Raw genomic sequence first — 27,605 nt, forward strand, 5'->3', positions numbered from 1 at the left:
ATTCTCTTATCTCATGCTCCTGACTCGCGATCTTGGCCCGGAAGCGTCACCCGTCACCGGCTGAGAGCACGGCCTCGGGCCTTGACGACTTCTCTTACTTCCAAGAAGGGGCGGCGTCTTTAATGCTTAAACATGATTGGTTCTCACTGATGTAACTCAAACTAAAGGCGCGTTTCCTTCTGGTTTTTACTGGCGGGGATTTTCATTCATTCCAGTAGTTTGAATCTTTTGAATATGTTCACTAAAACGAATTCAAGCGATCATTTCTGCTTCAGTTGTATCATAAGTCGTTGAATCTTACACTCAACCGATTCGTTAAGAACACTGAATAGTTGATGTAACTAATACATTATTTATAAACAAATCTACGAAGAGTGGATCGTTAGGGTTGCCAAATTCAGCAAAGCAAAATATAGGCTAGCTCAATGTTTGTTTTTAATAGGCCAACAGTGTAAGGGACACTCAAAATAGTTTATAGTTCATTTGCATACAGTACCACAAGATGTTTTCAGTAAAATATTCCTCTATTTTCAAATGCTGGACATGGTTTTTAAATTAACATTCATAATTCTAACATGTCCTTTGTCCCATTGTTGTGATATATCGCCTCTCTGCCTATATGGATTCTATAAGCAACCAAAAAGCATTTACAAGATTCGTCAAAGGAATAAATTATTATTAATTAGGCCTAGTGTAATCTGTTGATGTTTAATGAATAAAATAACAGTAATTCCACTTTTCATTTCTGAAAGCAGCATATTCCAGTTCGAATACAGAACACAATAAAACAACCGTTTCAATTTATTAAGGATTTTACTTAAATTTAAATACTGAAAATATACATTTGAGTGAATTCATGAAGAGACATATGACATAGACTCGTAAGAGTTTGTAAATATATGAATGTGAATTCTGATTATTGTCACATACATTATTTCCTTGACCAACTTTGCAAGGTACCTCCCATAATGTATAACATCCTAATGTGAAACTTGCAAAAGTTGTTCAGTTTCACTTGTCAAAGTGGTTTTTTTTTTGTGTGTGATCATTTCTATGGAGAGTCGTATGTGGCTTCTCTCTCAGAGAGAGGCCTAGCATCTCTTCACAGGTGCATCAATTACTGTAATGAGTCAGCATATAAATCACATCACAGTTCTGTCATAAAAGTGCTACATCTTGCAGTGTTAAAACTCCTCCACGTCTTTGAGGGTCTGGTGGTGTCAAAAGTTCATAATACCTCTAATGTGCTTTGAAACCAAAGCCGACCAACAGTTAGAGATGCCCCTGATAGCTGTGCAGTCAAATATTGCTCTGTCTCACTCACTCTCTTATTTTAGGTATGTTTGTTTATACAGAAAGTGCAAACCTATACCCTACTTCATGTACATATTACCATGGAATAGACAGTACTTCGTACATTTCTCTCACAATTTTCACAAAACTCATTTAATCTGAATGCCATTAGTGTTAGTGTGTATGTGTGTTTATTGAGTCTGTATGTCTTCTCTGTCCTCAGAAGCCGGTGATGTGACAGTAGGCCTCTAGGCTGGAGAATGTGATGTAGAGAAGCCACAAACCGATGAACAACGCTGAAGTCAGAACCTTTAGCGTTTTGGGCCCACCTAGCTCTCCGCCCACCGATTTCCGTCGCCGTAACATCAGCACACCAATGTTGATGAAGGCGAAGATGGTGAAGAGTGTAACAGAGAACGCAAGCGAGCCAGGGTCTACATAAAACACCTGACCTTTGACCTCCCAGTAAATGGCTGAAATGGACCAAGCCACGCCAATCCCAAGAAAAACATTAACGGCGTTGCTACCGGTTACATTTCCAACTGAAGCATCTGCGTACTGATCCTGTTGAGCAGCGACCTTGCTTGCAAATGTATCTAAAAAAGGAAAGAAGGGAAATGCCTGGTTGGTAAAATGATTTTGTCCACATTCACACAGCAACAAAAGACAGTTGTCAGTCCTTTTTTTTCTTCTTTCTTTCTTTACTTATAAGGGTTCTCAAGTCTCACGCATTGGCCGTGAGACACACGCAATTCAACCAGTTCACACGCCACACCGTGTATTTCTCACGCTGAAAAGGCAATGCCAACCAAGTTGTCCTGCAAGCTTTATAACGTTATATACGAGGCACAGGCACACAAAGTGAAGTTTCCTGCCGCCAGCACGTATCTCGGCCAGATTGCGTTCGTTACTAGGCAACATAGATGCACGAACACACGGAAGTTGACGGAACATTCTCGGCCACCGTACGTTCGTTACTAGGTAACCAACAACATCGCGCGAACACACGTCGTGATGGAGAAGGTATTAAGTTGGAAGAAAGCTTGTCTAACATTTTTAGGCTAGAACATTTAATATATAGCCCATCGTATACATTATTATTGATGCAGTCAAAAACTCTACAACTACTTTGCAACCAGGCCAGAAGCTTTGGCTCAGTTTGGCTAGCTTACGTTATCTGAAACTAAGGGAAATGTTAGTGGGTATGGGAAGGAATGAAGATGTATTTCTTCATTTTATTTTAAATTATATATTATACTGTATTAATAGTCTTTCTAGTTACATTAAGGCTACATGTATTAAAGCAGAGTGCTCAGGGTAATATTTTATATCCTGTCAAAACATACATTAATCATTGCCATTGCATTTGTATTTTTCAAAGATGTCAGGGAAAAAGCAAAAAGATATTTTATCATTCTGTGCACCAAAGGGTAAGCCCCCTAAAAAGGTTGCCAGATTAGAGGAGGAGACAGTGGAAGAGGTGGTGGCAGAGACGCAAAATGCAAAAAGATTTGTTTTTCCAAACTGTTTGGAGCAATTTGTTATATTTTTGTAATTTTTGTATTTGTAATTTTGAAATATAACATTAAAGAGTATATTTGATGTGATGAATTGCTGTCATTTATCAGATTTACCAATTGTTATAATTTCAATTTGTGCTGGTTAATTATGAACAATGGGTAAAATTGGGGGGCGGGGCTCCATTAGGGCTCCTCCCCTAACCGCATGTGATCTCACTCCAAGCTTTTGATAAAACTTGAGAACCCTGTTTATAAAGGGACCATATACAATTTTTAACATAAATGTTTCCATTTCATGCATTGTACCGGATTTAGCCAAAGGCTAATTTTCATCCGTATTGGAGTCCTTTAATATGGTTATGTTAACACACAGTTTCGGTATTTACTGACAACTTCTCAGAAAACTTATGCTGTATGACCGGAACTGGATTGGACAACTAGTTGTCTGTCATGTCATACTGTGTGAGAGAGCCGCTCTGCACTGCACAAATGCTTGTCTACCGTGTGTTGCGGGTTTTGGTGTGTGGTTTTACTTTCAGTAACTTGCAGCGACGGAGAAATGAGCTGTGTGTAATCTGAAGGCTCAGTTTGGTATTCTATGAGTGACTCTCCACCCAGATATAAAAGCTGCAGTCAGTTGATGAAGATTTGACGGATAACCTTATGGCTCGATTGGACTTTTCGTCTCAAAAGTGATCAAACTTTTCAGTTTAATGGACGTTGCCATAATGTCAGTGTCACTATGGTTAATGGTAAGAGAATACAGGCTTGACTCCCGTTGAACGTGCATACAGACAGTATTCGAGACGCTACTGAAAGTTGCTGTGTGAACGGGACATTTCGAGACTCACACCTGTAAGTAAAAGCGGTTGTCAATCCCAAAAACTGGCAGTGTGAACGTAGCCTTCGTTTCACACAGTCTAACATACATATTTACCTGGTATGGAGGTTCCTAAAGCGACGAACACTACAGCAGTGACAGTGTCACGGAGGCCCACTGTGCATCCGAAATGAGATGCCAAATCTCCGATGACAGCAGTTAGCATCCCAATGACCAGAATGCACACAATGAAGCAGGTCCATCCGTTCCCGTACTCTGTGGGTGGAACAAACGCAAACAGAATCTTCCAGAACACTGTAACCGCATGCATGAAATAATCACAGGGCGAAGGCTGCTGAGGCTCCCCTCCTTCCTCATCACCTTCTCCTGAGAAAAAGAAAAAAGGTAGGAATAAAACATTATCATCACCTGAAAGAATCTCTTGTGAGTTTTTGTGCACACAAACACAGCATAATTCATTTCATATATAAATATACAAACACACAAATTATTTGATATTACCTGCACTGACTGTTACAGCCTCAATGAACTGTTCCCTCCAGGAGTGTGTGCCAATTACTTCGGCAAGATTGGTATCCTTCAAAAGGCGGTCTACTGTATTCTAAACACATATGCACACCATAGTAGAGCTTAGTGATTGAGAAATATATCCGTTAAACAACAATCAATCAGATACACTTTTTTTTTAATTCCTGTTTGTAATATTGACTGTATTCCTGATTCATTTGCACAAAAGGACTGTTCTTGTGTAACGGAGGCCAGCAACTGATGCCAGAGGCTGTGGTCTTTAGCGCCCTTGTTGGCGCATCCCTCTTGAGGCCAGCGAAGTGAGGTTTACCTGCACAGCTCTTAATAGCAGGCCTCCTTTACACTTGCTCAGCCAAATTAACATTTTGTTTCATTGAAAAATCATATGATAGGTTGTGTATAAAGCTTTAGTTTTGCTCTAGTTTTAAAGCTTTCAATTAGCAAACATACAGATTAAAACAGAAAAAGTTGAGATGAGAAAAATGAAATTTAATTGCATCACACTCTTCATGCATTTAGGTGGGATTAATTCAGTCAGAGAGTGTTTAAAGGTTGAAGTTAAGGGCAATCCCAGCACACACTTCACACTGAGGCAAGTGGTCTACTACCGCATCTAAAACTCCATTAGGGGCCATTCCCTGTCGGACCTATATGAGAGGGAAGGAATCACAGCTTATACAGTTTCTGCCTGAATGTGACAGACTAAATTGGGCACTGAGTTTCATGTGTTTGTTAATGTATGTAATGCATGCATATGATGTATACCTTGAAAGCCATGCTCTCCTCTATAATGACCTCTAGCCTGCTGTGTTTTCCCAGAATGGGCTTCCCCTTCTCTGCTATACGCCTGGCATCCTCCACTTCTGGACCAGGAGTGGCTGGGGAAAATGAGCAGGAGAGCAAAGGATAAATACTGAATGCTAAGATGTGAGGTGTGAGGTGTAACAATTCTTTATGTGTAGACATACAAAATTGCATATACACTGCATAATATATGTAGAAAGAGTTTAAAAAAATCATCTTACCCTGATTCAACAGCAAATCTACTTGCAGCATGTGAGTAGAGAATGAATGAATCATTGACTGAGTGATTGATTATTTGAATGATTGATTGATAGATTCATTCATTCATTGTTTGAATCAATCAATAAATCAATCAATCTACACTACCGTTCTACACTAGTTTTTTATGTTTTTCAAAGTAGTCTCTTATCCTCACTAAGGCTGCATTTATTTGATTAAAAATACAGTAAAAATTTGTTTATTTGCACACATCGGCTCATATTACGTACACACACACACAAGCGTGAGGCTGAAGTGTGTGCGTAGGTGAGTTGGATCTAGTTACTATGAGTGACGCATATCTAGTTTGTCCCCCTGTTGTGCTGTTGTTATTGATCTGAAACTGGACACTGGTCATAGAAATGTGTGTGTCTGAGAGGCGAGTAGGAGGCTATTAGCAAGCATTCATAGAAATCTCGCACAATGAGAAAATATGAAAATACTATAACATATGAGATGATTAACAAGTATAGGTACACACACAGACCTGAGATGCCTCTCTTGAGCCAACTTGGTTCTTCAAGTACAATGTAGAAACTTTCTCGCTTCTCATATTCCTGCATGTTAATGATGCGCACCTGTAGTGTCTTACTGTGGATACACACACACAAAGAGCAAAGGTCAAATAATCATTTCCTTTTGGTTTTACCTCTGAAATATTAAAGGAGACCTCAGCATTTAAATCACATCAGAGTTGGGCCTACATGAATACTTTAACACACAGTGCATAAATAATTAACCCACACACAGATGAACTGAGACGAGCTATCGGTTGTGTACATACTCTCCTCTCCACAAACCACTGCTTTATTGAGGGTTTAAGATTGATCTCATTTGTTTTAACAATAAAAGGTACATTCATTCAGTGTGTGTATGCGGTATGATTTTGGTCTGTGCCATGTACTCGCTGAAGCTTCACTTTACAGACAGCAGAGATTTCAACCTCATCAGATTTCACATACACATGAATGAAGTAATAAAATCCTGTCAAAAGTGGATTGCCAGAAAAAAATGTGAATGTGAATTTGAACCACATTGCTCATCAAAATACTTGTACTTTCAAAATACAACCTATCATAAATGCTCTACTTTAAGCATATAACATAATATGTTATAATATGATATTTATAATACAATTATTTATATTATAATGTTATAAAAAGAATATTTAATTATACTATCGCTAGATGTACTGAAGATCTATGAGATCTAGATATAGAGATCTATGGATACGCTGTATGGAATGACCTTGTGTCAACCTTAAACCTTCTAGCGCAGGATAAGTCGGTTAAAAATTATTTTTGACAAAAAAATAAAAGACATTTGCTGCTCGGAATCCAGTATTAGCATAACAGATTCAGTCTGGATGCCCACACAGGACACTAGAGAACATCTCAGAGGTGAACACAATTTCAGGGATTATAGACTAAACAGCATAAATGTTAGTACTGGGGAGAAAGAGACCTCTAGTGTCTCAAATGAGAAGTGAGGGCATAGTGACAAATAATAGAGGTTGTTTGTATGCTGATGGCGATGTAATACGAGGTTTAATATCAGTGCATTAGCTACAAACCTACAGCTAAACTAGGGTTTCAGAATTTCAACTTAAGTCTTTAATAATGCTTATTGTGCATTTTGAAAAATGGTAATTAAATCATAGATAGTAAATGGATATGATAAATAAATTGACATACACTACTGTTCAAAAGTAAGATTTTTAAAATAAATTAAATATTTGTATTCAGCAAAGATACATTAAATTGATCAAAAAGTGACAGTAAATACTTTTACATTGTTAAAATGTATTCATCAAATAATCCTGAAAAACACATATCATGGTTTCCACAAAATTAAGCACAACTATTTTCAACATTGATGATAACAATAATAAGAAATGTTTCTTGCACACCAAATCAGTAATGTAGAAATAGCTGCAGAAAAATTTGCTTAAATATAGTAAAATAGAAAACTGTCATTTTAAATTGTAATAATATTTCATAATATTACTGTTTAACTGAATTTTTGATCAAATAAATGCAGTCTTGGTAAGCATAAGAAACTTCTTTAAAAAAACGATTTAAAAAATCTTACAAACCTCAAACATTTGAACGGTAGTGCATGTTAATTTATTATACCTTTATAATGCATTATAACTGTATAGCATTAGTAAAGTATATTAATGGGCTGTAATGGTCCACAATTGTCCGTAAATAGAGATTTTTAAGTGCTACTGCCAGACTGCTTATTGAGATACTTACCAAAATACTTCACCAGCATCAATATAACACATGCATTAAACCACACTACAATTACCTAATTTCAAACTTTCAAACTTTGTGTGAATGTGGCAGGGTTTTGTGTGCATGTGAGAAGTAAATACTCAATCGTGTAGGTAAAGTTAAAATAAGAAGGTATTTGAATTTAAAACCTTAGTGTGGACATTTACCTAGTCTGCTCATTGGCAAACTCCAGCTCTCCTTGTGTGTGCTCATAGTCAACACCCTGTCGAGCAGAACCGTCCTCTGTGTGATACGGAATTGTTACGGTCCCACGTATACCTGATGTCCGGTTCACAGGCACCTCCACCACACCTGAACATTCACCCACGCAGAGCTCCTGCTGACCAAATGCGAAGACTCCCGCATGGTCATCGTCCAGAATGGTTACTGTGGTTACGAGGGGTTCAACCAGTCGGGCACCGTCGGTGTTGGTCCCACCCTCTCCCTCTCGCAGGTTTGAGAGACGCACAAAGAAGTGTTCGTCTTCTTCAAACACATCATCATCAATAATGCCCACCTATAAAAAGCACACATGCATCTTAAGACAACTCTCATATTCAACTAGAATACATGCACTACTGTTCAATAGTTTGGGGTCAGTACGAATTTTTTTATGTTTTTGAAAAAAATAAATACTGTAAAAACATATATTGTGGGATATTATTATTTAAATAACAATTTTCTATAGGAATATATTTTAAAATAGGAATATATTCCAGTCTCATGATCCTTCAGAAATCATTCTTAAATTTGATAATATGCTGCTCAGCAAACATTTCCTATTATTATCATTATTAAAAAAACAGTTGTTCTGATTAATATTTTTGTGGAAAATGTGATATATTTGTTTCAGGATTCTTTTATGAATAGAAAGTTCAAAAGAACAACATTTATTTGAAAATATTTGACAAATATACATGTCATTCCTTTCATTTCACAAGGACACACAAAATGTATCCAAAATTACAGATACATTTTTTGGGGGGGGGGTTTCACTTGGGGGTTTCACTTGCTATTTGAATCATTCACATCATTCAACTGATTTTTTTTACTGAATCACTGACAAATCAATGATTCTTTTTTGTTCATGGATCAGACATCACCACTTTCTCACCTTTATTTCCTTGCGTGTCTCTCCGGGCTGAAATACGATCGTTCCCTCACAATACTCAAAATCTGTCCCAGAACTGGCTGACCCATTCTCTGTCCTGTAATCGACGTGGAAGGTTCTGGTGCCGGTTCCCCCCTGTAAACAGACCCATAGACTCACGTTCCCACAGTTCTCACTGCAATGATACTGTGCCTGCTCAAAAGCTATCTGAGAACAGGTAGCCAGGTCACTCTCAGTCGAATCTCCAGTGACTCTCTTTGCCTGTTCGGCTGCGGCATGTTTCTTCAGTACGTTCCCAGCACCAATCATCATGCGTGTTGCCTGTACGCGGTAAAAGGCCCGGCTCTTATGCTGTTTCTGCATGGTGGCATAGTTGGCCATCTCAATCAGCTGATCCAGGTCTTTGTCCGGATGCTTCTCTCTCAGTTCCTTCAGCATACGGATCACCTACAACCATAGACAGTCTCAGTTACATCCAATAATCTTTCATTTCAATGTTCAACATCTTTATATGTAAGGGATGATATTTAGTCGATCAAAATCGTAAAAAGCTCTGGTAGGGCAATCAGTGGCCAGTTGCATAAACTGCTCAGACTAGTCTCAAAAGTTAGTCATCTAATTAATTCTAATTTGTTACCTAAAAAGGTATACTGGTATAATTTGACTTGTAAAAGTAAGACTGTTTACCCTTAAGTTAACTGCTAGTTGGTCAAATTAGTTTTTAAGACAGTCTTAACATAGTGGCTATTTTTATGCAACTGGCCCCAGGTCTTGTATCACCCTGTTTATTTTGAGATAATGACCAACTGACTGTGCATTATACCACTATATGGCTACTTAGTAAATAAATGGACATGAAATATTGATTCGCGTTTAAAATATGTGAGATAATCACATATTTTATTATTGTTTACAAATTTCATCAGTAAGAATTATTTTATTATTCTCTTATGCTCACCGAGGCTGCATGTTTTTAAATACAAAAATACAGTAAAACAGCAATATTGTGAAATATTATTTCATTTTAAAAGAACTGTTCTCTAATTGACTATATTTATTTCTGTGATGGCAAAGCTGTATTTTCAGCATCATTACTAATCGTGTCACACGATCCTTCAGAAATAATTTTAATATGCTGATTTGCTGCTCAATAAGCATTTCAGTGTTGTTCAATATTTTTGTGGAAACTGTTTTTCAGGATTCATTGATAAATAGAAAGTTAAAAAAGAGACAAATATTTGAAAAACCTAATATTTAAAAATAAAATAAAATATTTTATTTGAAATGGAAATATTTTATAGCATTATAAATGTTTTTACTATTATGTTTAATTTTTTTATTTGCCAATTTATTGAGTTCAATTTAATGTGTCCTTGCTGACAGTATTTATTTATTTTGGAAAAAACTAATCTTACAGACCAAAGTTTTGAAAAGAAGTGTATGTGAGGAAGAGGAAACTGCAAAGTTCTATGAGAAATATAAAACTGTCACAATGTAGGAGATTGGTTGCAAGAGACAATGGTCAAATATACACATTTGCAATCAATATACAAAGTTAATTGACCATGGAATCTGTTTTGTTTTGTCTCACCTCCTCTCTCTCCTGTTCGGGTTCTTTGGTTTTCTCCATATTGATGCTGGTGGTGCTGTTTTGATATTTGTCTGCCATGATGGCATCAATGCCTCTGGGTGCTAGCTCACCCTCCATCTCCACAATGATACCATGACGTTTATCAGCACGGTATCGTTTGTGCAAATACTTGTAAAAGAGCAGGCGCCGGTCAGCGATCCACGCCATTAAGACACACACAGGGAAGTAGAACAGAGTGACCAGAGCCTCCCAGACCTCTCTCACACACAAACACACACACACACAAAAGTTGATCAAATTAGCCACAAAATTTACATCCACATATAAATATTAACATCCACATTATGCAAACATGTTCTGCTTACTAACACACACCTGTACAACGCCAGGACTTATGACTGCCAGGATGAGGTAGAGCCAGATGTAGGCAAAGATGCTCCAGCTTGCAGTAATGAAGAAGACTCTGAGGTGTTTAATCTTCCTCACCTCTCCATCAGGTATAACCCACACACACACTCCGATTATCACGAACATGTTAAATGCGGCACTGCCCACTATAGTGCCAGGACCCAGTTCTCCTGACTCAAAACCATGTCCACACACCTGTTACACACATACAAAGCAGAGAACAATACTACCAATACTAATACTTTACTTTCCAAAGCAATTAGTAATGCACAATTTAGGGTTTTTTCAAGACTATATTTTTTTCTATCAATGACATTTGAATGTCACTGGCCGATGTAGGTTAGTATGATTTCTACTACCCCACAGGTTGCTTCATTTCTTCAGGTTTTAGGAGAGATGGAATTCTCAAACAAATTAGTCATTTCTGGAGAATGATTTCTTAATTTTCCAGAATCATTTTTAGAGAAGTAAGAAGTAGAAATGGTCTATGTCTGACAATTGAAATATTTAACTGACCGTCACTGTGTTAAACCACACTGAGTTAAATGATATGTCTTTACATGGATGAATAGCGGCTGAAGTCATCACTTTAAACTGATGAGGTGTGTGTGTCAGTCGTTTAATAATTAACCAAAAAAAAAAAAAAACCTAGGCCTTCACTTTTCTTGTGACAAACCACTGAGCAATGCGAGTTGCTGGTTTGTTTTGAAGTTGTGTGCGTACCTCTATTACAGACAGCAGGATCTCAGGGGCTGATGAACCCAAAGCCATGAGTGTGAGGTTGGAGACAGTTTCATTCCAGATTCTTACTGTCATTACTGTTTTCTCTCCATTAGCACCTGTCACAGTCACCTCCTTCACCTAGGGAGAAGAGACACATTAAGTTTATAAAAACAACATCATATGGGTGGGCTGAATGACCAAAATCTTATTTCACGCTAGTCATTTTAAAAACAATAAAAGTATATCACAATGTAGTAAATAGTTTATATTTTAATAACCATGTAGTATTGCCTATTTTTGGAGAGTCAAGTGAGTTTACTTTATAAATAAAGGCACTTCATCTCATTTGACAATTTTTTCTTTCTGTTTTGAAGTAGATTGACACAAACTACAACAGTAAGGACTTCAACCATATATTAAATCACCTAGTTTTTCCTCTTCTTGAAAGCAGTTCTGCTCACTAATGTCTTTGCCAATATATCTACTGGAAAATTCTCTGCTGGATTTGTGTGGACACACACCGTCACACTGTATCATATTGTCAAACTGGCCAGCATAAGAGACTTATTTTAAAAACATACAAAAAATCTTTATATATTCTTATCTCTGTCTATAATATATATATATATATATATATAAAAAAAAATATATATATATTTTTATTTTTTTGTCACACCTGAGAAGTGATGGTCTCGATGGCAGACATGAAACGATCAGCAATGATAGACACACCCAGGAACATGTAGAGAAGACATGAAAAGTAGATCACTGCTCTCATTGCCTGCATTGCCAGTGAAGGGTTTTGTGGAAGCCACACAGGAAGTAAAATCCCTGGATGACATTTGACTTTGTCAGAACAGGATCCTTTGGGGACATCTGCACTACTGTTGCTGTTCCCATGAGCAGTGCCACCCAAACACACCTGTGGAGAGAGGAGGAGAAGGAGGAGAAGATGGAGGAGTAGAGGAGGAGCCATGACCTCATATGGCGAACAGAAAGGTTTTCTTGAGGTTGGGAGATTGAAAGGGAGAGAAAAAGAGAGTGGGGATTATTCATAGAAAGCATGATCAATCAATCATGATACATTTTATTATATAATGCAACAATGTACATAAGAATGGTTTTTAAAAATGATTTACACAGAAATTCTGCTTGTGTTATATGAATGCGGCATATAATGCGGTTATATGTGTGGATGCAGTACATGGTTGTGAAGAACAGTGAATGTGTGTGAGGCCATCTCAGTCCTAATCTAAACACTAATCAACGGTTCATTAATCATGCCTGGCCCACATTGGACACAGGCAGTCCAACCTAATGGATCCATGAGACTTAAGGTCCTTGCACACTGAGTCCGAAATTTTCGTATGCGTTTTTTCATATTCGTCATTCGGTGGCTCTGAATTGTCAAAACACCTCTCAAAAGGCTTGCAACGGATGCGAAAAACGCAGAAAATCGAACCCGATCTGAATTTTTTTATGACGAATGAAAGTTTCGCAGGCAGGGTGTAAACGTGATTGACACAAGGTGAGGTCGTTTTTATTTTTCAATGTGCGAAATGTTCTGACGAAAATATGCAAGGACCTTAATACTACAAGTGGACTGGCAGCAGTGGTACCATAAAAAATGAAAGAAAGTCATAAAAACAGCATGCTTTCAGTTTGAATAAGTATATGATTTATAAACTATTTACACTTTCTAAAGAAAATACCAATGGTTGTGAAGTAGCAAATGAAAAGTGTTTTAGGTAAAGAATTACCATAAGAAAAGTCTTACAATCAGCGACTGACAGTAATATACAAAGATGAAGTTTCAGGTCAGTACAATTTTTTTATTTATTTAAATAATACTTTTACTCAACAGGAACACATTCAATTGCTCAAAAGTGACAGTAAGGATATTTATAATGTTACAAAGATTTATATTTCAAATAAATGCTGTTCTTTTTACTTTCTATGTATCAAAGTATCCTAAAAAATCCATAAAAATATTAAGCAGCACAACTGTTTTTAACATTATTAATAAGAAATGTTTCTTGAGCATCAAATCAGCATATCAGACTGATTTTTGAACGAAATATATATCACTGAAGACTGGAGTAATGATGCTGAAAATATAGCTTTGCCATCACAGAAATAAAGGACATTTTTAAATGTCAAATACATGCAGCCTTGGGGAGCAGAAAATTCTTAAAAAAATCTTACCAACCCTACATTTTTGAATGGTGTATAATACAGATAAATATATAAACTGTAATAATATAATATATGTAATAATAAAAATAGACTTAAAGTACTACACCATGGGACAAAAGTATTACTCGTGCTTTCGAGAGAAACTCGTAACCTAGAGCACAAATGGAAACAAACTCATTTAGAGGTCTTTAGAATCGCATGGAAAGACAGCATGTCCCGCTATAAAAAGGCTCTAAAAGCTGCCAGGGCCGAGCATCTCCACAAACTCTTAGAAAATAACCAAAACAAGTTTTTTTTTATTTAGTACAGTAGCTAGTTTAACAAATAAATATGCGTCACCTGAACTGAATATTCAAAGTTCAGTAGTAAAGACTATGAATTTCTTCACTGCGAAGGCATCAGAAATACAATAGTAAATGTACAACCTTTGACAGCGTTTTATGATTTAGCCTCAATTTTCGTCCCTCAAGACAATTGCAGTGCTTTACAACTATAGGACAGGAAGAGCTAAATAAACTTATCACTGCATCTAAACCAACAACATGTTTATTAGATGCAATACACCACTAAATTACTGAAAGAGTTGTTACCTCTTCTCAATATTCACTCATCTTTATCTCTCCCAAGACCGTTCAAGCTGGCAACTACTAATCCTCTTATTAAGAAACAACAACTAGATCTAAATGAATTGGCAAATTACAGACCCATTTCAAATTTTCCAATTATGTCTAAAATACTAGAAAAAGTTGTGTCCGCTCAATTGTGTTCCTTCCTGCAAAAAGAAAAGAAAAGAAAAAAGAAAGAAAAAGATATCTATGAAAAATGTAGGCCCCATGATAGCACAGAAACTTACTTCTTAGCTTCTGACCAAGGCTGTATCTCAATGCTAGTTTTACTATCTTAGTGGTGCGCTCGACACTATAGATCACTTTAGAATTCGATTACAAAATTAGATCGTACTGTAACCATTTTGTTTATTTAAAAAGGGGATTATCCAAGTTAATGTAACCAAAAGGTGAAAAGAAATGCTAAAGTTATTAAAGAACATTGTAAAAGTTATTAAAGACCATTCAAATAGAAAGAAGTTGATTTAAGTTATTTAGTTGAATATTGATTTGACCAACGAGAGCTCTTCTTCATCCTGCGAGTGTCGGCATGCATGCATAACAACAGGAGAGAAAGCTGAGCATGACGGAGGAAAGACATGAGTTGATCTACACAAACTAAGTTAAAGAAATTATCTGAAAAGTGTACAGAAATAGTTGTTATATGTGTTCAAGTTCATTTATTTCGTACCTTCCAGGATCTGAAAAAGCCAAATGAATATTGTTGAGTCATATTTTCAAGGTGAGTCAGCATAATATAATCAATGGTAAAAAAAAAAAAAAAAGTATAAAAACTGCATAGTAAAAGATTGCGTCAATAATGGTTATTTAGTTGCAGTAAACAGTGTTTATTCCCTTTTTCATGTTGTATTTTGGATAATTTAAAACAGGGTTATACATGTTTTATAATGTGCATGTGGTCATAGAGAACAGAGGGGTTATTCCTTTTTCATTGCAGTTCACCGACGTCATTGTGCCTGTGTAAGAAATACACGATTAATATAGATAGATAGATTAATATAGAGGTAAATGACTATAATATATCATTTTTTGTAAAATGGTATTTGTATGTGTAATAGGTTTAATTTGGTTATTTTTATCTTTGATGTGAAATTATTTTTGGATCCACAAAATGAATGCTCTGGTCTGTGATCAGCCCAATTTTTCTTCTTCTTTGTGTTTATCTATTTTTTGGTTCTATGGATTGTGTTACTCCTGTGATCTGAAACTTCACATTTGATGGCGAGCCACCCAAATTCTACACTGGTACAGAGAAAAGAGGACAACAAATCATAAAGAAGAGGATAATTTTCTTTCTTTTATTTATCAGCCCTGCTTTATGGAAGTAAGACAATTCCAGTTTAGAGAACTATTAAGCTCCCTTCCTGGAGGGAAGTGACAAATACAGAAAAAGAGAAGAAATTGATCAGCATTTTACAGAACATTGAACTATTGATGGTGTATATGGTTACCCAATATGATTGATATTGAGGTTCTTACTCATTGTAACAGCTCCTTCACGGTCTCTAAATCTTCTGATAAATCTTTTTGGTCCTGCAGCATTTCATTTAGAAATCCCAACTTGTAATAATTGCTTTAATAAGATAATTGTTTCTGCCTAAATAAATGCATGATATTAGCTAAGAACTGTACATTTTTGATATATGGGCAATACTTTGAGACAGTCACCTCTGATAACAGATTACTCTAAACTGTAATGTAGAAACATACATTTTTCTGAAAAGCTGCTTTGAAGCAATATGTATTATGAAAAACGCTATACAAATAAATGTGAATTTAATTGAATGTGAATTTAAATAAATGGAGCCTTGGTGAGCATAAGAGACTTCTTTCACGTTTTTAAAAAAAATTTCAGACCCCCACAATTTTGAAAAGCAGTTGTTCAAAAGATATAAAAAGACAAGACCAATTACTATTTAGTATGCAAATATTACAACAGCATCATCATTGTAGGTTATATTTTAGTGCAAGAGATTTTACTTTAATTTTAAGATAGAATAGGCCTACAACAAATTTCAATAGAGTGCTGCCATGCACCAAAAGCTCTGACATAACACATCCATTTATAGATTTGTAATCTTAATTTCTCTCCTTCTCCTTCTTATTTTCCTCTGATTGTTTCTCTGACCGTCACCTGTGTGGTAGAGATTGAGAGTGACGTGCTGGATTGAACCGTGTGTTCATATTTCACTTTCTAATCTGCGCTATGGTTACCTGGACATCAGCTTTGCTGTGTTACTCTACACCACTGTCCAAAAATAACCTGCCCACCACACATGGCCCTACAACTAAAACACACACATACTCATATGTACATGAAAGTGTCTTGTATGTTATTGTAGATGTTGGGTGACAGTGTGTGTTTGTTTATGTGTATTTGAATAAGTGAGTATGTGTTACTCTCATACAGTTATGTGTGTGTATGTTTCTGTGCAGGTGTGTGCGTGTGCCTGAAACTGAAATGTCTCCGATTACCACGATGACACTGTTTCAGTCTGTCAGTGCCGCTGATAAGTGATTGGCCGGATTGGCTTACACACAGAGCTCTGACAGCTTAATAGGAGTTAGCACCTCTTAGTGGTTAAGATTACCACCACCAGAGAGAGAAAGTGACAGAGGGAGATAGAGGGAGAAAGGCAGAGGATCCGTTCTTGGAAACGTGAGAGTGACAAAGAAAAATGTAGAGGATGGTTAGGTAAAAAGAGAAAGAAGAAAAACATCAACATATTTAGGAAATGCCTCATTTTCAGCTGATTTGCCGAAATACACATTTATTTTATTAACTAATTAAAACTGATAATTAAAAATATATATATTGTAACATTAACACTACTCTTATTTGACCCAAAACTTTAAGGTAAAACAAACCATTTAATTGAACTTATTATTTAAAAATATTTTTTTTACAGTATCCATCTGATTTTTTATATAAATTCCATGAATTCATTTGAAATTCTCAGCCACAATGTTTGTTCCAGCACACTGACAACTCCTAAGCTGTTGCCCTGTGGAATGAGAGGCGTTTATGAGAGCGAGTGTGCTTTAACACCTTCTCTCTCTCTCTCTCATGAGTGTGCTTTAACACCTTCTCTCTCTCGCTCTCTCTCTCTCAGTATTTGCCATCCAATACTGATTACACACACTCACACAGACTTGACTACATAATAGTGGATGGACAACGTGGAACAATTAACCTGGAGTTGTCACATACACAAACACTCACAGAATGCACAATATAGCTCGCCATAGTATCTAAATAACAGCAATGCTCTCGTTTATGAACACTTACACAAACAAAACAAATCCAAACAGTAAAAATCCAAAAGTAATTTTATGCAATGATACTTTTAATTTCTGTTATATCTGAGATTTTCTTAGGTATTATTCAAAGGTATTGTAGAAGTCGGTCACTATTCTAATTATATCTAATGTTATAGTTATTACTGAACCTTTATTCGGTCATAAAATTCTCATCAATTAATCACAATGACACTTAACCATAGCCAATAAACTTCACTTGAAGCTGTCCATGTGTGACCCACAAACAAAACACCATTTAAGTCAGCCTTTTAAAAGTGAGTCCTAGCACACAGTGTTCCAGCTGTCTTCAAGGAGCACTTGCCAATGAGACACACACACACACACACACACACACACACACACACACACACACACACACACACACACACACACACACACACACACACACACACACACACACACACACACACACACACACACACAGATCTCCTTTCAGTATCTATACACAATAATCTCAGTACTTTCCCCCTCTCTCTCTTCTGCTCTCTCTCTACTCACCAGAACAAACACACACACCTAATTATCAGCATCTTATGGTCATCTGTAACTGTCATTAAACACACTACAACCAACATGGTCACGCTTTATATTAATTACGTAATTTTTACATAAAAAATATTGTTTGTTACAATGTACTTATTATGTTCATGTTGTATTGCAAAACACTTTTGATACTAATGAGTTGGGATTCGGGTAAGGTCAGGGACAGGTTTGTGGTATGGTTAGGTTTAAGGGGGGGTTAAGGGGTAAGAGAAGGGTCAACAGTGTATGCACAACAAACTTCCATATTCTGTAAAACAGGTCGCATCGCTTCCGGTTCAGGTCTTTTGTATGTGCTTTCTTAAATATACAGCCGTTTTACTCATGATACCTTCAAAGAAGTGAGCAGAGATGAGCATATCCGATGTCCATCGCATATGCATTTTGATATCTAAAAGGTTTTTTTTCTTTTCTTCTCACTAACATTGAGTTATTTAAATCGAATAAAAGGTTAGCGGATTACCTTAAAAGTCCATAGATATCGGCATCTGTACTGCTGTTAACACTTTCTTGGACAAGCGGATACAATGAGACCAGTTTTCCTGTTTGTTCATGTGAAGTTCGGCATAAAGCCTATTATAGATGTAAGTAATTATAGAAATGAATTACAGCTGTAATTACATGGACAGTTTTTAAATACAAGTACAATGCAAAAACATGTATGTATTTAATAAATGCATTGTATCAAATGGTTTATTTAAATGTTAGTATATAGTAAAGACACTTAACATGAAGTGAGACCGTTTTTTTTTAGATATGAAGAATTTTTTTTTTTAATGTATGTATGTTATATTTAATGTATGTTAAATATGACATCAGCTTGTTACATGGTCTTTAGAGATTAAGTTAATTTTCTTGATATTAAAATAACAAAGATTTTTTAACAACACTATTTTATAAAAATGGCTGCTCTTGGGTCTGTCCTGGTATTTCAAACACAAGCAGAGTCACGAGTACACACTCACCAGGACACATGCACAAAGACGGTGCAAGTGACTGACACACTAACATGGGCGTTTGGATTGAGAAACTCTACTCTTGCTTTCATGGTCTCCATCCATGCATTAAATAATTAACCTATTGCAGATCGATCTAAGATCAGGTGGTTAACTAATGACAGGTTTAGATCAAGTGTTCGGAACGGAGACTTGTGTGATCATTTGACCTGGAATCACATGATTAACCTGTTACAGTTTTACATGTTACATATTACATGCTCCCCTATAAGTGGAATGTACAATACAGAGACAAACAGATCACCTCACAGACCTAAAATAAGACAAAGGTGAAGCAAATCGACAGAAATGTGCATGTGAGAGAGGCATACGTGCTCACACATACAAAGAGAGACAAATAAACCAGACTGCATGTGTACACACATACATACACACTCATCAGACTGCAGCAGGAAGGCTGAGAGCTCAGGTCTTGTGGTGTGTGTTACGGTGGCCCCTCATCCTGGCCAGCGTTACTCTAGAAGGATCCGCAGTCTCAACTTCACCCGCCACTCATCGCGACACTGCCGTTATACAATATTTAGCACAGCACACACACCAGGTACACGTTCATTCTCAGACAAATGCTGTCTAAATCACATTTTGTCTGTCTGACACACATGAACATAAACTTCTGCGAGTCTGGGTTACTAAATATTTGTGGTGGGATGACACTTTTTAGTGAATGTTGCTCATGGTTTTAGGCTGAGATTCATGTGCACCAGTACAGGTATGTTGTTGAGTTTACTTAGATGACCGACGCCTTGATTTCCTCCCAAATGCTTCACAGAAATACAGAATATGTAAATGCAGTTGAGGCAACTCAAGTCAAAACAATCTCAAATGACTTACTAGTGCCTCATGGGGTAGTATTTTGAGGTGGGTCGACTCAGGTAACCTCGGGAGGTAGATTCAGGTAGAGCTCTGTGTGAGAGCCAAAGCAATGGCAAGACTTCAGCAGCAGCAGCTGCAGAGCTTCAGCTCAGAACCTGCAGTTTCATTATCATCCCACACTGAAACAGAGCAACTGGAAGTCAAGAGTGAGTCTGTGTAAGAAGCCGTGCTAGAAGCACATCAAAAAATTTAATTTAGTAAACAACAACCTGCATGTCACATACACATTCAATTAATTCATCAGAAATATAGAATGATGAAATGTAGAGTACAGTCACAATAGCGTTCAAATGTTTGAAGTTTGAAAATGAATACTTTCAACAAGTATGCATTAAAAAAGTGACTTTTAAAATTAAGCAGCACAACTATTTTCAACATCGATAATAATATTTTTAGAAAATGTGTGGAAGTAAAATAATGCCAAATGTTTTTGAAGCAAAAAAAGCCTGTTGAATTGCACTACTTGAAAAAAATACCAATACCAAAAATAACCATGCTTGGATTTTAATGCATTGTATTTTTAGGGCTTGCATTTTTATGGGCTGAAGTTCAACATGGTTGAATATTTTAGCTGTGAATATTTCAATTGAAAAAATTTCAAACACATTTTCATTATTAAAAATTCAATAATCCATATTCACCATTCTTATTTCACTTCCAAAATATTCAAACTGTTTAAAAATACAACCTATAATATTCAACAAGCAATTTTCAGTCCATTTTATTTCGCTTTGCAAATTCGCTTCCACAAATTCAGTGGTTCAAATTCGACAGTAAATTCAACGTTGACAACGAGGAAAAGCAGTAGATTACTGAGCATACTTTCCATCTGCGGATAGTCGACCTCTCCAGCAGGTGGTGCAAAAGCGCGTGTTGTTGACGAAGACCGAGCTACAGTTAGAGCAAGCCATTCATTCATAAAAAATCATTTACAGCAAAAATTAGTTTTATGTTAAAGGGGTGGTTGATTATGATTTCCCTTTTCTAACTTTAGTTAGTGTGTAATATTGCTGTTTGAGCATTAACAACATCTGCAAAGTTACAATGTTCAAAGTTCAAAGCAAAGGGAGATCTTTTCTTTTAAAGAAATTATTTTTTAAGGACTACAACAAACGTCTGGTAGGGACTACACAACGTTCCTCCCGAGTTAGTGACATCACTAACCCTAAAATTTACATAAACTCCACCCCCAGAACACGATTTATATATTATCAAGACAGAATATGCTAATCAATGACTAGAAGATAACTACACATAAGCTACATAAATTCATCAACTAACCATTCAGAAACATCCTTTTGCATTCTACATGTTGTCACCTCTTCTTGAGTCTCTCCATCATTGTCTGAATCCAGTTTGAACATAAAAGGCTAAAGGTTTTTGAAATTTTCAGAGCATGTCAGTGTGAGTGCAAGCCGTTGAAGCTCCGCCCTCTGTGCCAGGAGCAGCAGCTCATTTGCATTTAAAGGAACAGACACAAAACTGTGTGTTTTTGCTCACCCTCAAAAAATTACAATTTTAACATGCTATATAAAAATATCTGTGGGGTATTTTGAGCTAAAACTTCACATACACACTCTGGGGACATCAGAGATTGATTTTACATCTTGTGAAAAGGGCATTATACCACCCCTTTAAATTCAGTGTCTTCACGGTTATTTTTCCTGTTTAGCCTACATGCATCTTTCTCTACCGTGAACGAGATTATAATGTTATTCCCCCGATGCGGATGTACAGATCCAATGTTACATTTGAGGTTGACATATATTTCTCTTGGTTGTTTAGTTGCCTTAACTTTATATTGTGGTGATGTGCTGCATGCAGAAGGCTACTAGGGTTTCCCTCAATACGTCAGGATTCCCCTGCTGGACATATAAAACGCTTAACGTAGCTTAATGGACTAATACAGTGGATGTAAAAGACCAAACTCGCAGGCCAGCAGATGGACTCAGTATATGAGCGTTTCCCAGTGATATACTGGCATAAAGTTGGCTTGACATTGGAGATTCGCACATTTAGGGACCATCTCTAAAGTTACATACAACATTGGTACACGTTTCTAACTTCAATAGCATTTGAATAGAACGACTTACAGTCATAAAAAAATGTAGGTGTCAGGCATAATGCGCACCTTTTAGATTTTTGATATTTATTCAAATAAATTGAAGTTTGCTATTGAAGTTAGAAACGTGTATGCAACTTTAGAGACGCTAACTGTGCGAATGTCCAATGTCAAGCCAATTTTACATTTAAATGTAGTCATTTAGCATATGCTTTTATCCAAAGCAGCTTACAGTTAAACTAACAATAGGACAACAATATGCAAGTGCTATGACCCTTCCCAGTTTAATCTAATGCACTACATGTAGGCATACTTATATATATATATATATATATATATATATATATAGAAAAGAAGAGAAAGTATTGATTTAATACCAGTATATCACTTGGAAATGCTCAGCATGAAACTTTGCACATTAAATTCATATTCTGAGTCCATCTGCTTGCCTGTAGCCTATATAGTACAGCAGCCTACATCTCCAATAAGGTGCGAGTTTGGTCTTTTATATCACTGTATTGGTCCATTAAGCTACGTTAAGCGTTTTATCCCGACGGGAGGGGAATCCTCGAGTATGATAAGGTATTGAGGGAAACTGATTATAATCCCGTTTATGGTAGAGAAAGCTGAAAACATGTAGGCTACACAGGGAAAGTAACAATGAAGTTATTGAATGAAACATACACACAGCTTTTGTGTCTTTATCATCTTCTCCACATATATACTGACCCAGATAATCATCACATAAACTTAATGCATGCTTAATTGCTGTAAATGAGTTTTTATGAATGAATGGCTTGCTCTGACTGTTGCTTGGTCTTCGTCAACAACACGCGCTTTTGCACCCCCTGCTGGTGAGGTCGACTAACAGTAGATGGAGAGTATGCTCTGTAATCTACTGCTTTTCCTGCAGTTCCTGGATGTCAATGTTAAATTTACTGTCAAATTTGAACCACTGAATTTGTGGAAGCGAATTTGCAAGGTGAAATAATATGGACCGAAAATTGCCTGTTGAATATTATAGGTTGTATTTTTAAACAGTTTGAATATTTTGGAAGTGAAATATGGATTATTTCATTTTTAATAATGAAAATGTGTTAGAAATGTTTTGAATTGAAATATTCACACCTTAAATATTCAACCATGTTGAATTTCAGCCCATAAAAATGCAAGCCCTAAAAATACAATGCATTAAAATGCAAGCATGGTTAATGTAATGCATTTTTCTTTTTTAAGTAGTGCAATTCAAAAGGCTTTTTTGTTTCAAAAACATTTGGCATTATTTTACTTCCATAAAAATGCTTCTTGAACACCAAATCAGCATAAATGTTCATATTAGAATGATTTCTGAAGGATCATATGACACTAAATAAATGGTTTATTAAAATAGTATTTTAAAACATAAGTTATTTTAAATTTTAATAATATTTCACAATATAAATGCAGCCTTGTTAAGCATAAGATACTTAAAATCTATCTCTAAGAACTTTGTTAAACCATGAGTAGCATAATTATTTGCAAGTGCTTTTGCAAGTGAATTTTTGTTGGTTTTATTAACAGTAAGGGTGCTGACATTCTGGCCAACTTTATAAGTCTAATAAATCTATACTACATTGTTAAAAATGACAAAAAAGTTAGTTCTAATCAACATATATGAATGATTAGGTGTTATATAATAAAGTTTGTGTTACTACAAATATCAAAGTAGCGTTAAAAATACTTTTTTCAAGAAATTATCACTACATGTGCACAGCAATTGTTTTTGCCATAATCTATCGCCATCTCTTTAAGTTGTAGATGATGTTCTACATCTTAAAATACAAATAGGCAGAAATAATTGAATGTCCAATATCAGGTGATAGAGTTTCAGATAGATTACTGAAATGTAATTATCATAAAATATTCTTCCTGACAATCATATCTACAGGAGGAGCACAAATCTACAGTAAAGAGAAAAGCATAAATCACTTACTCTCACAAACACACTTCTTCCACAATACCAAACATAGTGAATCACAGTGCAAATACACATTCTATCACAGAACATCATATTTTTCATGTAAATTTATTATGTATTTGAGTGATTTATGCAAACCGAACCACCATCTAAGTACTTATTTATTCATAACCCTTCACTCATCCCTTCTGTCCATATTCCTCCAGTGCAGATGAACTCTCCAGAGCACCATTTCAGTCTTACCTCACTCCCAGAGTATCACATTCTGCAGGCAATGCATTACCTGTCCAAAGAGCAGAAAACACACCTGGCTGGCTGTGCTACTTTACTGTGTGCTCCAAATCCTACTTTACAGCCCTGAACAGAGAGAAATAGGGAGAGTGTGTGTGTGTGTGTGTGTGTAAGAGAGTGGGAAACAGGGAAAGAGAGAGAAAGAGAGAGAATGGTTTTGTGAAAACTGTGCAACTTCACTACCAAACAAGGTGTATGGAAGTAGCAAAACACATGCAGAGAGGGTAAACCAGCAACACTTTCTTTAAATGTATTGGGGTTGTTTTGGCACACAAGTTTTCATCAGAAAACTTAACAGTGGCTGAAAATAAATCCTTTCCATTGACCAAGGAGGTAAAATCATCTGCTAGAAAAGAAAAGACTGACAATGTCGGGAAGAGGAAGGAGGACTTTGGAGTTTTTCTGTTCTTAAAGGTTTATTAAAGTTAAGATAAAGTTGCTTTTAAAGGATTGAATTTAAAGGATTTCTTTATTTCTTCTAACTCTGCTGAAGGTCTGTGCACCAAAATGCGTTAGTTTAAATTAAAGTGTTTATAAAGTGTTGTTGGTTTACTTTTTTGGAAGGAAAGAATGGATGGAGATATTAAGTTTTTATCACCATTCTCACATACACACTACCGTTCAAAAGTTTGGGGTTGATAGTACATTTTTTCTATTGTAATATATTTCAAAATGTAGTTTATTCATGTGATATTGGCAAAGCTGAATTTTCAGCATCATTACTCCAGTCCTCATTCAGTGTCACATGATCCTTCAGATATCATCTACTGATTTGCTGCTCAAGAAACATCAATGCACATCTTTGGCTCAGTTTGTTCATGGTATATGTCTACTACAGTATGAATGTGCTGCTGAAAAGATGGTCTGTCATACTGGACACATGCCGAGTCTCATGTTTCTGTCTCTTACACAACTTCATGGATACTTTACTGTTTAGAATTGCCCCTCCATCCCAAGGAGTTTAACCTGTTTTGTGTGTGTGTGTGTGTGTGTGTGTGTGTGTGTGTGTGTGTGTGTGTGTGTGTGTGTGTGTGTGTGTGTGTACGTACGTGTGACCATGTGAGATATGCTGCTATTGAATAGTGTCTGCTTTGCTTGTATTTCCATGTGAGTGCTCTGAAGGATTTGCTCAGAAACAAAACAAGAAAATGGAAGACATTTGGGACTGCAGATTCTGGGACTAGAGAATGTTCAAATTAACTAGAGTAAGTAAGTGAAAGTATAAGTGATTAAGATAACTGAACTCCGGTATTGACCTGAACCCACACTTTCTCTGTAAAGAGACAGTCTTCAGGACAGAATCACTTCTACTCAACCTTCATCATCATCATCATCATCACCACCACCACAACTCATTCATGTGTCCGGTCTACTTGCAGTCAGGTTTATCCACGTTACTGACTGACCGCACATTGTAACTAAATATTCTGTTTCTTTTTTCCATTTCGAAAGACAACACCTTTTCTGAGCTAGACGGGTTACCGTTTAATCAGTTCCACTTTGACCGCGCACAGACTTCCACCAGACAAACGTGACTTTCATGTAATCCAAGACTTTAAGTATTACTCTGCTGTAGGAATTTTTAACAGACCACTTTATCAGTGAGACAATAAAAAAAAAATAAAAAAAATAAAAAAAACCTATTGAGCTATTCAAGGGGATTGATGGGCTTGCAAATTGTTGATCTGCAAAATATCCTAAAAAAAACAAAACAAAAAAACAACATAAATTCACACTACTCAAACTCGCATCATCACAAAAATTGCTTTAATTAGCACTGCAAAAATGTGCTTCAAAAGGTAAATTTAATGATTCACAGTAAAAAACTGTGAATCAAGAAAGACTGAATCAACTCGAATACATTAAGTTAAGGCAAAGAAATTTATCTTTAAAAGTAAGATCAGTTCAAGTGAACAACTGCTTATTTAACATTGTATTTTCAGTTACATTAAGTTCACTGTTAGATCACATATAGCTTTCTTTAAATATACAGTCAAGTGAATTGATTGAAAAAGATACTTCAATCTATCTCTGTTTTCTATCTGTGAATTTTTAATTGATTAAAAGACAAGCAGTGAGCTGACTGGGGCTATCTCAGGCCATCTCTGGGTTTGAGGTACCAATAGGGGGGATGCATGTATACCCACAGCATGTTGTCACGTAACCTATATGGTAACATATAAATAAACTGGATTGAATATGATTTAACACGAATGAATCAAACTACATTCGCTTACACCAACAATAGTAATTTTAAGGGTCAGTGCCAAAAGAAATAACTCTTTCAAGGTAACGACTGCCCTTTTGCTCTTTTTCCTGTGTAGGGTGAAAACGACTCTCGTTTTTTAGCTTTCATCGACTCTTAAATAATACAAAAGAAACCTAGCAGACACAAGGTTGAGCGGCTCATTAATAACTTGTGTAAAACAGCCACAGACTGAGGCACATGCGACTGCTATCAGATGCGACTCTGTGAGGTAACAGTATAAAAGACAGCTAAACACTAGCAAACATATAAAGAGTTCATTTCATTCCTCGGTTTATGATGCCAAACGCAAAGAAGTTGTCAAGAGCGTATTCGGTACTGACAGATGTAGTGGTGGCAATTAGTAAACCAATGTGCATGCATGAACACTAGTAATAAAGTAGACTAATTTGAAGCCCAAGTGAGTGTGATTTATTAAAGTTATTCAACAGAACTTACCTTAATATCTATGGCAGACCTGGAATGGTTGGGACGGACATGACCGGAGGCAGTAGAGGATGCTTTTCGAGAGCTCAGGAGAATCGCGCCATTAGTTTTCGTGGTGTATCTGTTTCTGTCCTGAAGTGTGCCAGCATCCCAAACATGCGCGCATCCTCCACGCGCACAGCACGCGATAGACTGCTCAACAGCTCAACGCGACGCTCTGATTGGTGCGTCAAGGCGTTTCCCTCTCAAAATACCTGAACACTGGCCTTTGCCTGAGGGTAATCACCCAACTCCGAAGCAAATATAAAGCTTTATAAAGCTATTTATAATAGAAATGTATTCAATAAAAGGGTTAACTATTCTTACAGTAATTGTTAAAAAAAGGAAAAAGTTATTAAAATGTTAGTAGTTATTATATAAGTTATATAATAGCCTGCATACTAATATATTTATAGTTATTAAAAATAGTTACATATTGTTTGTTAACCCCCCTTACAATAAATTACCAGTTTCTACTGTCACTAAAAAATAAATACAGCCACTCTCATGAAAAACAGAAATACAAGATTCTAAATTAGAGATGATTCCATATTAATTTATGATTTTACAGTAGTAAAAATAACTGTATAAACAATTATCAATTTCACAATGTCTTATTTGCAATGAGTGAGCGCC

At 36.2% G+C, this 27,605-nt stretch overlaps 1 protein-coding gene across 10 annotated transcripts; it reads right to left on the bottom strand.

Annotated features, from left to right (window-relative positions):
- Positions 1 to 111: 111 nt before the first annotated feature.
- On the bottom strand, positions 112 to 27,568 carry slc8a2a (solute carrier family 8 member 2a). Of its 10 annotated transcripts, none has more exons than XM_082168991.1 (15): positions 26,943 to 27,568; positions 24,191 to 24,304; positions 19,887 to 20,061; positions 12,033 to 12,360; positions 11,357 to 11,494; positions 10,601 to 10,828; positions 10,226 to 10,480; positions 8,638 to 9,081; positions 7,691 to 8,040; positions 5,732 to 5,835; positions 4,948 to 5,060; positions 4,764 to 4,829; positions 4,156 to 4,255; positions 3,751 to 4,020; positions 112 to 1,889 (listed from the first exon to the last, which is right to left on the bottom strand). In XM_082168991.1, exons 4-15 carry the CDS (start codon positions 12,330 to 12,332, stop codon positions 1,513 to 1,515), a joined length of 2,745 nt encoding a protein of 914 aa, XP_082025117.1. In that variant the 5' UTR covers positions 12,333 to 12,360; positions 19,887 to 20,061; positions 24,191 to 24,304; positions 26,943 to 27,568; the 3' UTR covers positions 112 to 1,512. The 10 variants fall into 10 exon arrangements, with proteins under 10 accessions (XP_082025117.1, XP_082025115.1, XP_082025113.1 ...); XM_082168989.1 differs by having other exon boundaries at positions 171 to 1,889; positions 24,191 to 24,291; XM_082168987.1 differs by having other exon boundaries at positions 171 to 1,889; positions 19,887 to 20,047; positions 24,231 to 24,304.
- Between the last annotated feature and the right edge of the window lie 37 nt (positions 27,569 to 27,605).

Source organism: Leuciscus leuciscus (assembly GCF_965113295.1).
Source record: "Leuciscus leuciscus genome assembly, chromosome: 5".
In the NCBI taxonomy this organism is placed as follows: Eukaryota; Metazoa; Chordata; class Actinopteri; order Cypriniformes; family Leuciscidae; genus Leuciscus; species Leuciscus leuciscus.

Coding starts and splice junctions, on each gene's coding strand:
- slc8a2a (XM_082168991.1), bottom strand. CDS start 12,332: ATGGCTCCTCCTCTACTCCTCCATCTTCTCCTCCTTCTCCTCCTCTCT. Junction 10,829..11,356: donor TCCTGCTGTCTGTAATAGAG/GTACGCACACAA, acceptor TGTGTGTAACAG/GTGTGTGGACATGGTTTTGA. Junction 4,256..4,763: donor ACCACTTGCCTCAGTGTGAA/GTGTGTGCTGGG, acceptor ATATGTGTTTAG/AATACAGTAGACCGCCTTTT.